Genomic DNA, 12,905 nt, shown 5'->3' on the forward strand with positions numbered 1-12,905 from the left:
AGCCACACACAACCCCCCCTAGCCACACACAACCCCCCCTAGCCACACACAACCCCCCCTAGCCACACACAACCCCCCCTAGCCACACACAACCCAAGATCAGGTCCACGGTTCGAATCCTCAACCTCGCATCCCTTCCTTTTTTTACGCATTACTACGTAAGTAAAAGCGCGGCGCTCTTTTGCTTGCTTCGTAAGCGGGTCAAGCTCCGTTAACCCCTTGTTAGCCGCAACAACGCCTAACAACCCTTGGCCAGGAGCCTTATGGCTGATTACGTAGGTATCGCAGGTTGTGTGGCCGTGGCTTAGGTAGTCCAGTCCCCATTACATAAGCAGCTTTCGTCGAAATCTCAACCAAAATCCACTGCATTTCAGGATGCACCCAATCAAAAGTCGACCAAAACCCACTTTACTCCGAAGTGCACCCAATCAACGCATGTAAAACTAACAGGGGCACTTCCATTTACAGTAATCTTTTCAAAATAGGAAGGTGGGGCAAACTCCCATAGAAAAAAAACGCGACACAATAACCCTTCGTAAACTCAGGGCAATGTTCAATCTTTTCAAGAAATTGATAAGCCACAGTATCTACCTATACATTTGATTGGCTGCATCCCGCACCGCCACACCGCATAGCCTCCTATCTGCCTCAGCTACAGCCACAGCCCCTTACAGTCTTACAGGGTAACCATCCCTCGGAGTTTTTGAGTTTGAGCGATGATATAGTCACCCCGTTCCCTTATGCCTCCACCCTCCATTTCAAATTTTCGAGACCTACAGTTATTAGGTACCTAATATACGCCCTAAGTCGACTGGGAATCCGACGTCGAAATCAAGTTTCAGCAATCACGAGATATGTAGCAAATGTATGGGACCAGCTCGAGCTTTTATACGAGCAACTCCCGAGTCCATGTACAGCTAAGGCAGACAATTCCATACGCGCAAGTTATTTTGCTTAGTTAGGCTATTGAATCAATGCCCATCGAGTCTACTAGAAACAGGCGTTCGTAGACCTTACTTGTCAAATGAACGTATAAACAGGATTTTGTTATCCACGGTTTCTGTATCCCAGTCCCCATCCAGGTCCTGCACCTCCGTTAAGTCTACATCGATGATGTCGTCTTCTCCGTCCTCCTCATCCCTTGCTCTCTCCCTTGATGGCCACTGACGTACATTCGACAATCGGGACTTTTCGATACGCTTGCTCGAGAGCCATTGGTAGCGTACTTTGCGGTATTCGATTGCGCAAACCTGCTCGCCGGAGGTCACAAACTGCGACTGCGCTCTATCCAAACCCTGCTGATGAAGGGTTGCGATAGGGTCAATTATGTCTCCGATCGGCACAACGACTCCAGTAGCGGCAAGGGACAAGCTGACTGGAAGCTCGATATGAGCGCCGACACTTTTCTCGGCGACCGATTCTTGACTGAGTCTGGCATTCGTGATGGTATGATAACCAACAATCATATAGATGTCGTAACCTCGGTCGATCGCTCGCTCAACCCAAGATTGAGTGGCCGGTAAGTGCGTTGCTTCCTCAAACCAACTGTCAGAATTGTCAAGGGTATACGTCTTGACATGGTCCGCGGTAACACGGATCTTTGATTTAGTTTGCTTTGAAAAACGAGCAGATATCAAAGATGTAAGAGTCGATCCGAAGTTAGAACCGCTGCCTATAAGGTGCTCGCCGGCATACGTGCTGCGGTCCGAAAGTAGGATATTGGGTTGGCTAGCAGGAGGATCATGGTAATTCTGATGCGGGTGCTCATAACTAGTGGTCAACCGGCCGAGCGTCACTGACTGCAACGGCAGAAAAGTCTGCTCTGGGACGATGTTCACCCTCATACTTGGGCGCTCGGCATTGGAATTGAATTTTGTGTTTGGGCATAAATTCAAGTCTGTCAATCGAGCCTGGTGTTGGAGATATTTGTACTTTTTGCGAGGCTACCAGTGACTTTTTTGCTCTCATGATGTCCGGGCTATGTCTGGGCCAATGGGGCGGAGTGCGTGCATACCGATATACCGTTACCTCGTGTCCTCAGACCACTTGTTAATAGCTCCAAGGCAATTCTCTATACTCGTCTTCAGTTGGTAAACTCCTTAAGGACTGGGCACGCAGAGACGGGAAAACGATATTCTTCTAATCAAAGATGCGCGCCGTGGCCAATCACTACTACATACTGGAGGCTCAGCTACTATCAGGAAAAGAAAATAAGAGAAGAGAAAAGAAAGAGGGGGCAGGCAGCCGCAGGTGCTCAGCGTCGTAACGTAAGCTGACACCGAGGTAACTAAAGCTTGAATATTTCTCTTTGGTTGGTTAAATCTTTAGGGGATAGGCATACAGAAGCTGCGGAATAGGGTTACATTTTCCAACAAATAATCGAAGCCTTCTTCCATCACTCCAACCAGCGGCTCAGCCACCACCAGGGCAGAAAAGGAGGCAGACAAATGCAAGTACTCCACCCAGTGAGCTGGTAACGAGACAATCAAAGGCGAAACAGTGATCCTTTCAAGTACTACTAAAGGACCAGGTATACGTTATAATCTAAAACTAAATAGTTAGTTGCACATTCAATCAAAAGAACGACACTCTAACCTCTAGCTCCGACATGAATCCGATCCAGGAGTTTCAACAGAGATTTCCGAGCGAAGTGGAAAGCATGGCGGAGTTTACTATTGAATTAGCACACCAGGAACTGGATGAACATAGGAGCACATACAAGGAGGAACATATCAATGAGGCGACAAGGTTGGCTAGAGTCAGTGTTCTCGTAGGAAAGACTAGCGATGCATGCTATGAATTGCAGTTCGCGCGGATCGGTAATCTTGCAAATATCCTTATACGGCGGTATGACTGGATGAAAGAGGTAGGCGACTTAGAGGAAGCCACGGGATTGGCCCAGGGGATGTTCAAATTAATGATGGATAATCATCCCGTGCTACATGAGAATCATCACAATCGGGCACAGTGGTTGGATCTCCTTGCAAACTGCCTTCAACGTCGATATACGCGAACAGGTAAAATCGCCGACCTCGAGGAAAGTATCGAAGCCAGCAAACAGGCAGTGGAGTTAACACCAGATGATAATCTTGACCGGTTAACCTGGTTAAACACGCTTGGAATCAGCCTTCAGATGCGATATGAGCGAATAGGCGTGATGACCGACCTAGAAGAGGCTATTGCAGCTACTCGGCGCGTAGTTGAATCAATGCCACATGACGATCTCAAGTATATGATACGGTTAAACAACCTCGGGGGTTGCCTTCGAATGCAGTATGAACGAACGGGTAAGATAGCTGCCCTAGAAGAAGCTATCAGGATCTCCAGGAAGGCAATCGAGTTAGTGCCACACGATCATCCTGACCGAACAATCTGTTTAAATAATCATGGAAGCCTCCTTCTTACGCGATATGAGCGAACAGGCGGAATGGCCGACCTAGAAGAAGCTATTAAAGTTATTAGGCATGGAGTCGAATCAATACCACATAACAATCCCAGCCGTGCATTATGGTTAAGCAACCTCGGATACAGCCTTCAATGCCGGTATAAGCAAAAAGGCGAATTGATCGATTTAAAGGAAGCCATTGAAGCTGCCAGGGAGGCACTCGAGTTAACGCCGGATGATAATATTTTGGACCGGGCAGGAATATTAAGCAACCTGGGAAACGGCCTTCACGCCCAATATAAACACATACGTGAAATGACCGGCCTAGAGGAAGCCATCAAAGTTTTCCGAGAGGCGGTTGGAATAACGCCATATGACCATCCTTACCGGGCAACCTGCTTAAATAATCTTGGTGGCGTCCTTCAGACGCGATATAGGCAGACAAACGAGATGACCGACCTCGAGGCTGCTTCTACATGCCTCATGGAGGCCTGGCATTCTGAAACCGCTATTCCCTTCCATCGAATTCGTGCTGCTTCTGCGTGCCTTCACATGCTCGGCCAACAATCAAAATTTAACACTGCAATAGAAATAGGACAAGCTGTTCTTAACTTTCTTCCTACTGTCAATACCAAGCTACTTGATCGTGGAGACCAGCAGTTCGTCCTATCGACTTTTGCTGGCGTTGCTGCTAATGTATGTGCCTTTCTCCTCGCATTACATCGGCCTACCGATGCCCTCGAATACCTCGAGAAAGGTCGGGCCGTCATCATTGGCCAGCTCGCCGATGGCCGAAGTGACCTTTCGTCCTTGCAGATTACCCATTTCGATATCGCTCGCCGGTATATGCAGCTCCGAGACACAGTTAACACACCGGTCAGCCAGCTCGGGCAGGATATAGAACAGGCGCAGGTACCGGTAGCCGTACGGCGACGACAAGCCTTGGCCGAGCTCGATTCATGCATACGGGAAATTAGATGTATCGCAGGCCATGAGCGTTTCTTGCTTGGTCAAACGGCGGCCGAGATGCAAGAGTGTGCCGTAGGGGGCACGATTGTCATCGTTAATATCACCCACTTTCATAGCGACGCGATTCTGATCTCAGAAGCATCCGTAAAAACTCTCAACCTGCCGCGGCTGCTCGCGTCGGATGCTAAAGCCTGGCTAAGCGAGAACTGGAGGGGGGCCGGAGTGAGCAGGTCAGAAAAGCCGCAAAAGAACAAGAAGTACCTTGAGTATCTAGCTTGGCTGTGGAACGTGTGTGTCAAGACTATTATTGATGAAGTGTACGACGCATGGAATGTGGTAGATAGCCTGCCGCGGATATGGTGGATTGGAACGGGGCTGGGCAGCTCGATGCCGTTCCACGTTGCCGGAATACACTCTTCGAATTCGACGGAGAATACATTTAGTAAAGCTATCTCATCGTATACCCCTTCCATCAAGACGCTTGGATATGCTCAGCATAGAGCCCGAACCACGGATAGCGCACGAGGCTCGCTTCTAATTGCCACTATGCCGACTACACCGTCCCAAGCCCCGCACCTGCGCGCTTCCAATGACCTCCCTGGTGTCGTGGAAGAGAAGGAGGCGGTCTTGAACTTGACCAAAGAGCACATACCAATAGAATTGTTGGATCTACCAAGTGTAGAACAGGTGGTCGATAAATTGCCAGAATGCACCATCGCCCATTTCGCCTGCCACGGTTCAACAGACCATGTAGATCCATCACAGAGTGGACTGATCTTACAAAAGGGAGGGACAGGTCAGGAAACAGAACAAGACTGGCTGACGGTACGAAGAATCTCAGAGCTAAACTTGACCCATGCCCACATAGCGTATCTATCAGCTTGTTCAACAGCAGAGAACAAGGCGGAGCAGCTGGCGGACGAGGCGATCCATGTGGTAAGCGGGTTCCAGGTAGCTGGCTTTCCGCACGTTATAGGGTGTCTCTGGCCATCGGTCGATAGGGTTTGTGTGGAGGTTGCAAAACGATTCTACCGGTCGTTATTTCAACAAAGGGCAGCAGGGTGGGAGGGGCGAGAGGTGGCATCTGCATTACGTGAAGCAGTTATGGCGGCGCGGGAGGCGGATATGAAGATGCCGCTGGAATGGGCGCAGTTTGTGCATTTTGGGGCGTAGATACGATCTCAACAATAGCATATGTTATCTCAATGGCTTAGACCGTACTTTTCGAGATTTCATGCGATAAGTACTTGTCTAAGGCACGGACGTCGATTTTAAAGCTACTATGGCATAAGTCAAAAGTTGTAATGTACACTCTTCCATAATTTTACAAAAGATCATTGTAAAACGGAGCTGAAAGGTGTTGGAGGTAGAGAATTGTTTGATTTGATTCTGAGCATCTATAGAATCGTATTGTAGCCCCTTTTTGTAAAGTTATTAAAGAGTGTTCCTTACCTTTTTTAACTTTTGACATGGCAGTTTAAAATCGACGTTTATGCCTCAAATTAAAATATTTATTAAAGATAATCGAGGGGTATATGTGCCAGTGAAGCGTATTAATACTACCTCATACTATATTAAGCTGCTTAATTACATAGGTATTTCATGTATATCAACTCAGACCTATCAGGTGTGTTCTATTAGAGCCTACCGCTGCTATAAGACACGAATTCGAATCTGACTGGCCTTCAAATCGGGTCGCTACTACGTTGCTGATGTGGAGGTCCTAGGCACGTAACTCCCCCCCCCCCCCCCCCCCCCTTCCTTTTTTATCCTTCTTATTCCTTTATCTATTTCATTCTAACTCCAAATATTGCACAAACTGTCTTGTATATCCACAATGCGGCTCCTAAACACTAGTTCACTTCGCCTAGAAGAGTTCATAGGCCAGGACAGGCCCGAATATGCAATTCTCTCCCATACTTGGGGTGATGGGGAAGTTCTGTTCCAAGATATTCAAAATCAACAGGTAGGTATACATATAGCCCTATATTCATCCACAACTAACTCGGCTTAACATCAAGGATTCGGCATGGGAACAGAAACGAGGATTCAAAAAGGTCAGAGAAAGCTGTCGCCGGGCCAAACTGGATGGATATAAATACATCTGGATCGACACGTGCTGTATAGATAAGAGCAGCAGTGCTGAGCTCTCCGAATCCATAAACTCTATGTTTGCATGGTATGAATCTGCGTACGTTTGTTACGCATTTCTAGAAGACATTCACGACCTAGCCGGCCTTCCCCAAAGCCGCTGGTTTACTCGTGGGTGGACGCTACAAGAACTAATTGCGCCGAACGACGTTCGTTTCTATAATAAAAGATGGGAGCTACTAGGTGACCGCTATACACTTTCCTCTCAAATAGCAAGTTAGTATTTGCCCTTATACCAAATTTGACATTTTCCCAACCACCTGCTTAACTTATGTCTTAGAACGAACTGGAATCGACGTAAATATGCTGACATTGAATCACGCCGTTGACAATAGGCCCTGGAAGGAACACAAACTAGGTTATTACGAACGAGTTTATGACGGACGTTATGATTTAGGTAATTGCACAAGTTGCGGCGCTTGGAACCAATCTATCGGTAGTGTAGTCGCAAATTACTGTGTAGCACAGAAGATGAGTTGGGTTTCCTCAAGACAAACGACTCGAGCAGAAGATATGGCATACTGTCTACTCGGTATCTTCAATGTTAATATGACCCTGATATATGGAGAGGGCTTCAGAGCAGCTTTTCGTCGACTACAGGAGGAAATCCTCAAGCGGTCGGATGATCATACAATATTAGCTTGGTGCACCCAATCTAATTTGGATGTAGACGATGGCGTCCTAGCGACCGCTCCGTCGCAATTCCGACTAGGCGACTACCATATTCGATCAATGTGGCCACCCTATCGACCGCCAAATCGCACACTGCAAGTGGGACCAGATGGTTTGTCTCTGACAGCAATTTTATTCCCTGTCCCTAAAGAATTAAGACGGGGCCCGAAAAATTCGGCGCTCGCAGTTCTGGACTGCGTCATGGGAAACGACTTAACTTCCAGGCCTGCCCTCCTCTTGGAGAAATTACCTGGCGGTGAAAACATGTTTTACCGAAGTACCTCGGACACCATTTACACTGTCGAGCCCTCTGGCCAGGTGGGGGCTATTGCTCCTGCTGCTGGCTCGAAATATATATATATTGGTAACAGCAGAAAATAATACATTTGAAACTTCCGGTTCGCTAACCATTTCTAGACAGTTTCAACATTGAAGATCCTTCGATAGAGAAAATCAACATTGTGCCTCGGTACCTTTCTAGAAGAACCATGGCTATCTCTTCATGGCCTATGATGTCAAGGATCTCACAGTTCTATCAAAGCAACATGGATGGCTACCAATACAGAATCGTAGACTCCGCACCGCGATGGATTGACAGTCGTTATCGAACTTTACCAGGCGGCTTCTTCTCATATGTTGTAGCTTTCGAAAACAAATCTTCGGCCTTCTTCTTAATATGGGACAATTCGGAGAAACACCAATGTGCTATAGTACCTCTAGTTGACATGCTCCTCTATATCAAGGATAAAATAGAGGAGGATGGGCTTGAATGTACGGTAGTGGATATTATGACGACCCTAAAAACGAATCCACAAGGCCAACTAGAAGACGCCACGAACTTTTTGACTCTAATCCCTAACCGCCCATTGATGATATATGGACCCGATTCGCATCGATTTGAAGTCTCAGCCAACATTGGACTTACTTCTTTTCTGGGTTCCAACGTTGTTGAAGTCAAAGTGAACATAGAAGGACTCGGGGAAGAAAATTGACGACGTCAAAGGTTAGAGGTCTTATTCTCAAAGAAGAGAATTTGGAGGAAGCCTTAGGCGTTGATATCAGCCGGCGAAAAAATGATCATATAGGTACCTAACCCCCGTATTTTCTTATGTCAGGCGATACTCTAGCTCTGTTCCCCCTTGGGGAGTACTCCAGACGTCTAAAGCGCCAAAGATGCGCCGCTGTATCCAAGTACCTAGGTAGCATAGAGCAGACCAATAGACGTAAACGTTCTCATCATCATCATCATCATCATCATAGGTACCTAACCTAGCTTATTATATCTACGAAGGTGATGAATATTTAGGACGGGTCCGTTGGCTTTCTTTATAAATCCGCGCTTCAACCTAGTCATTCATTCGACGCTACCTATATAGGTAACCAACCTAAGATGTTATAAGTTGTGGTTTCGTTTTATTATATGTATATAGTTCGTTATAGGCGTATACACTCGTGATCTAGAACATGTTGGTTTATACTAAAGTAAATCCACAGACAGTAAATCAGCAAACTAAATATTCAAGAACCAGATAAGATATTCAGGAGGAAGAGTACTAGGTACTTTTAGTATGCGTAGCTATAAGCTTCCACAGTTATTCATCTATTTCGAGTTTCTTGCGAAGTAACCAAATTGTTACCTTACTTCTTGATCCACCAAGTCTATAAATCTACAAGTCGACGGCATAAGAACATTCTTTATATGCAACAACCCCCTAATACACAAGTCAAAGTGAAAAAGGCATTCGTCGAGGTCAAAGAATCTTAAGCACGACCCTTCATTTCATTACAGTAGAAGTAATCATTCCCCTAATTACCTTCATATAAATACGTAAATAGCTATGTTATATCAATAACCTTCAAAAAACCCCTTTCTCTAAGATATACCGCGCCGTCCCCCCGTCTAACCACCTAGGTACCTAACCAAAATCGTCCTTGACCTCGCCTGTATCCTGTTCCTCGGACGCATCAAGCTGCGCTTTCAGCGGCGCCGTCTCCAGGCCCGCCCCGGCCGCGCCCCCGGGAAGTCCCAGGGTACTAATGCGCCTCCCTCTCATATCCAGCGCCTCGCTTTCCTCATCCACGACATCGCTTTCGTCACCACTATCTGCGCCGTCGTCCTGGTCATCTGATTCGAGATTGTCGTTAAGCTGCTTTCCAATGCCGAGCAGGAACGCGCTAGCATAATTGAACTTATCAATGCCGTTTCCGCTCGGGAGGTCCGAGTATGTCTTGCGCGCCTCGTTGAGACATCGTTGCGCCTGGATGTATTTTGACTGCACCAACCATGCCTCGGCGCCAAGCGCGCTCCACAGTGCCGACTTCCTCCGCCTACCACCCCAGAGATGTGTCCCCATACCCTGTTTAGATGCGTAACAAACCGCCAGGCGTTCCTTAATCAGCGCGTCTCCTACGGGGCCTAATATCTTACTCTCCAATAGGCGAATCCCCCATTTCGCGGCACTGTCAATATTCGAACCACCACGTAGGCGTAAGAGCTCCAGGCCAAGGGCGAGACATCGCAGCGCGCCGTATGGCGCGTTGCAACGTGTGATATATGAATAACAGGCCGCTTCAAATGCGGTGTCTATCGTTTCCGCTCTTGATCTGGCCGATAGGTTTTGAGGCATGATGAGGAGACTGATAGCAGACATTTCACTTGCCGCGGCGTGATATTTCCATGCTTTATCATTATTGAAATCAGTACGGAGAAGCTCGTATGTGGAATGGGCTAGCTTCCAGTCTCGTAGCATAAAGGCGTAGTCGGCTAATTTCCGCATTATGGCTTCGGCGGCATCTTGGCGATAGAACCCGAGTAAATCATAATTACTCCCCGAGCTCTGTCCCAAGACTGATGACCTAGGATTGTTTCCAAAGCCCCATCGTTTGGTCAAGCCAACAAACCGGCCTGCAAGTCCCCTTCGGCGCGAGGCTACTTGGTCGTTCCATACAGACACGTGGCGTTCCATTGTAGGTATTATAGATTGCGTAACCATTTCGCGGATAAAGGTACGGATTGCAGTTGCGTCTGACTCAAATATGTACCTCGTTGGATCTTCAAAGTCCTCCTGGTCTTCGCTCCTCCGAAGTTCGGCTAATTCTTCTACGGCAGACATCCACTCGCTCCGGGGGAGGGGTATGCTATCATCGTCGGTAGCAGCACTTTGCGTTCCTCTTATCCGAAGCAAATGACAATGGAGGCCGAGACTGCGCTTCATCTGGTCAAAAAGTGAGATGGATCTCGTTATATCGTCTCTCTCTTCCTCATGGACAAGAACGTAGTAACGTAAGAACTCAGCATCAACCCAGTTAGGTAAACGTTTGTCACCCGTGCTAGACTCGATGTATAACCGCCTGAGAGTTTCTATCGGAGTCGGATTCCGGGAGCTTATTGCGATGACACAAGCAACGGGATGCGCGAATGTTTCGTGCGGTGCTAGGGGCAGGCCCGACAGCAATCTACGTAAATATAGAGCGTAATACGGCGAGGTTACGTCAACATCTAGACCGTTATTGGTAGGGCTCTGGGGTAAGCTAAAGAATGATTCTTCGGCGTAACTCAGGTGGCGATCCACGACGGCCTCGACATCCGGGATCGTGATCCCTTGTCCTCTCCCGGGGCCGCTGGACTTCTCCGAGGCTCCATTTGTTCTCGGGGCTGACGCAGGTCTTAAACCGGTTGTCACGGGTTCCGGGTGCACAATACCCTCTCCAAACCGGACAAAGTGTATGGAGTAGTCTTCGTATGTCCTACTCGACCCGTTGCTATCCCGTATTATAACTTTTCCTTGGACGCGCTCTCCGAAGGGTCTAAGTAGTTCCCACAGACCGCGATTAAACCCCTTCTCTTTTAACAAGACATCGGTATCTTCGGAGGTATATACCGCGACATGCGGTACGAATGCCCCGAGAATGAGGTTGAGCGGATCGCCCGGGCTATCCCCCGCGCCAGAAGCAAGTGCGAGGCCGTTATTCGGAGCTGCGCCAAATATAGAACCGGCGGCTATTCGCGACGGTGGGCGACCGACAGGCGACTGGGAGCGAGAAGCGGGCGGCGATAAAGTAGATGCGTAAAGAGAGGCAGCGGATGGATGAGACCGTCGATAAGGGAGGCTGAATTCGGAGCGGAAGAGAGATGGCGAGACATCGTTAAGAGTATGACGGGCTTTCTGAACCCTCGAGATGGAGGCGGCTACGGGGGACGCAGGGAGTGATCCACTCCCATCTTGTGAATCATAATCGGAAGGCGGCATCAAGTCGGACAGGTATGCCTACGGTACTCTGGCCCTCGAAACGACTCGACCGCCGAGTGTCGCATCTGTATATGACGATCTAAGACGGAATGTAAGAAGGACGGCGGTTGTGGGTGGATATTGCAGAGCGGTGAAATGTTTGCAGCGCTGAGACGTGATACGGTTTGTTATAATTTCCTAGGGGTTAGACAAGCAAATCCTGTGTTCCGAATTGCGCATCTGGGTTCGACATTGGCGATGTCAAGTTTCCCATTCAACATTCAATTAAACAAAATTGGGTATTGTACAATGTAGTCAGCCAGAAACTCAGCCAGAAACTCGGCCAGAATTAAGGTCCCGACTAGGTATCCGTTATCCGATAGCAGAGCCACAATTTGAGGCTGATGCAAACTTGAAATGCGGGTCATTGAACATCAAAGCCCAACATTCCAACCCTTTAAACTTGTACAATTATAATTGTTAAAAGTTGGAAGATATTAAATCGAAGTCTTTATATTCTACACGTCCCTAAATCTTAGAATATCTAGTCTGAATGTCGATTGAAATTAGTAATCAACTCAACTAACCAAGTGATTAGAAGCCACAAGTAAAGCCACACTTCCGACATTTTAATATAGGTGGATACATAAGGTGACGTAAAACTTCATTAGAGATATCCCATTCAACTATTTTTTCGGTGCACTCATGAGTAATACATATTGCATTAGGTAATTACAAGAAAGCCCATTAGTAGCGTCTTATAATCTTCAACTCGATAAGCTCTATAGTTATACTATTGCGAGCCCGGCACAATTAGACTAACCCACAAATGTGCATCACGATAATTCTAAGTCTACCTTGCTATGCCATTTATACTATTCGTATACACCTTGTCGTTTCAATTCCAACTATACTTACATATCTAGTAACTACCTCCTATTATCTTAAAGCTACTGTTGCCATTGTTATACACGTCTCTTAAACATGCATAACCTATAAGTTGTCTATTTAATTGACAATAGTGAAATCGAGACCATTCCTTATGAATATTAAAAATCAACGTATCCTCCACGAAGGCATCAACCCGCCCAACAAAATTGCAAAGCGCGCGATTGCTTCTATTCGGTGTTACATAAGATGGGACGTTGCATCTATCCAGCAGAAGGCAATTCAGCGATTGCGCCTTGCGCGTCCGTCCAGCTTCCATTCACTCTTGACAATGACGCCTTTACCTATTACCGGCTGAGATTCATTCACCCGTAATTTACCGGTAGCTTCCCTAGTTTTTCTGTCCCTAGCCTTACGACGTGCCTAGTTGCAGTAGATCCGGCAGTTGAACGTTAGATATTGCTACGTGTCTACCCGCTGATCAAAGACAATTTTACACATTTCGCTCGCTGCCTTACTATGGATGGGTCTACAGGTTAGATTAAACCTTTGGGCTGTTGAAGAAGGGTAGTTACGTAAAGAATTTATCGGAAAATTCAATTTCAGCCACG

The 12,905-nt window shown here is 47.2% G+C and overlaps 4 protein-coding genes across 4 annotated transcripts; 2 read left to right on the forward strand and 2 right to left on the reverse strand.

Annotated features, from left to right (window-relative positions):
* Window positions 1-578: 578 nt before the first annotated feature.
* F5Y00DRAFT_222163 (uncharacterized protein) lies at window positions 579-2,508 on the reverse strand. Its single transcript, XM_048005674.1, has one exon. It carries the CDS (start codon window positions 1,842-1,844, stop codon window positions 1,014-1,016), a length of 831 nt encoding a protein of 276 aa, XP_047869967.1. The 5' UTR covers window positions 1,845-2,508; the 3' UTR covers window positions 579-1,013.
* Window positions 2,509-3,374: 866 nt separating this feature from the next.
* Window positions 3,375-5,793, forward strand: F5Y00DRAFT_222165 (CHAT domain-containing protein). Its single transcript, XM_048005675.1, has one exon. It carries the CDS (start codon window positions 3,428-3,430, stop codon window positions 5,525-5,527), a length of 2,100 nt encoding a protein of 699 aa, XP_047869968.1. The 5' UTR covers window positions 3,375-3,427; the 3' UTR covers window positions 5,528-5,793.
* Window positions 5,794-6,191: 398 nt separating this feature from the next.
* On the forward strand, window positions 6,192-8,169 carry F5Y00DRAFT_250226 (HET-domain-containing protein; the record flags this gene model as incomplete). The annotated part of the gene is made up of 4 exons (XM_048009707.1): window positions 6,192-6,320; window positions 6,376-6,721; window positions 6,786-7,541; window positions 7,595-8,169. The coding sequence occupies 4 exons, from the start codon at window positions 6,192-6,194 to the stop codon at window positions 8,167-8,169; spliced, it is 1,806 nt and encodes a 601-aa protein (XP_047869969.1).
* Window positions 8,170-8,918: 749 nt separating this feature from the next.
* Window positions 8,919-11,876, reverse strand: F5Y00DRAFT_222167 (ER-golgi trafficking TRAPP I complex 85 kDa subunit-domain-containing protein). The gene has a single exon (XM_048005676.1). The coding sequence runs from the start codon at window positions 11,425-11,427 to the stop codon at window positions 9,094-9,096; it is 2,334 nt and encodes a 777-aa protein (XP_047869970.1). The 5' UTR covers window positions 11,428-11,876; the 3' UTR covers window positions 8,919-9,093.
* Window positions 11,877-12,905: the final 1,029 nt, after the last annotated feature.

The sequence above is a fragment of the Daldinia vernicosa genome, assembly GCF_022497035.1.
Source record: "Daldinia vernicosa strain CBS 139.73 unplaced genomic scaffold F5Y00scaffold_1, whole genome shotgun sequence".
NCBI classification, from domain to species: Eukaryota; Fungi; Ascomycota; class Sordariomycetes; order Xylariales; family Hypoxylaceae; genus Daldinia; species Daldinia vernicosa.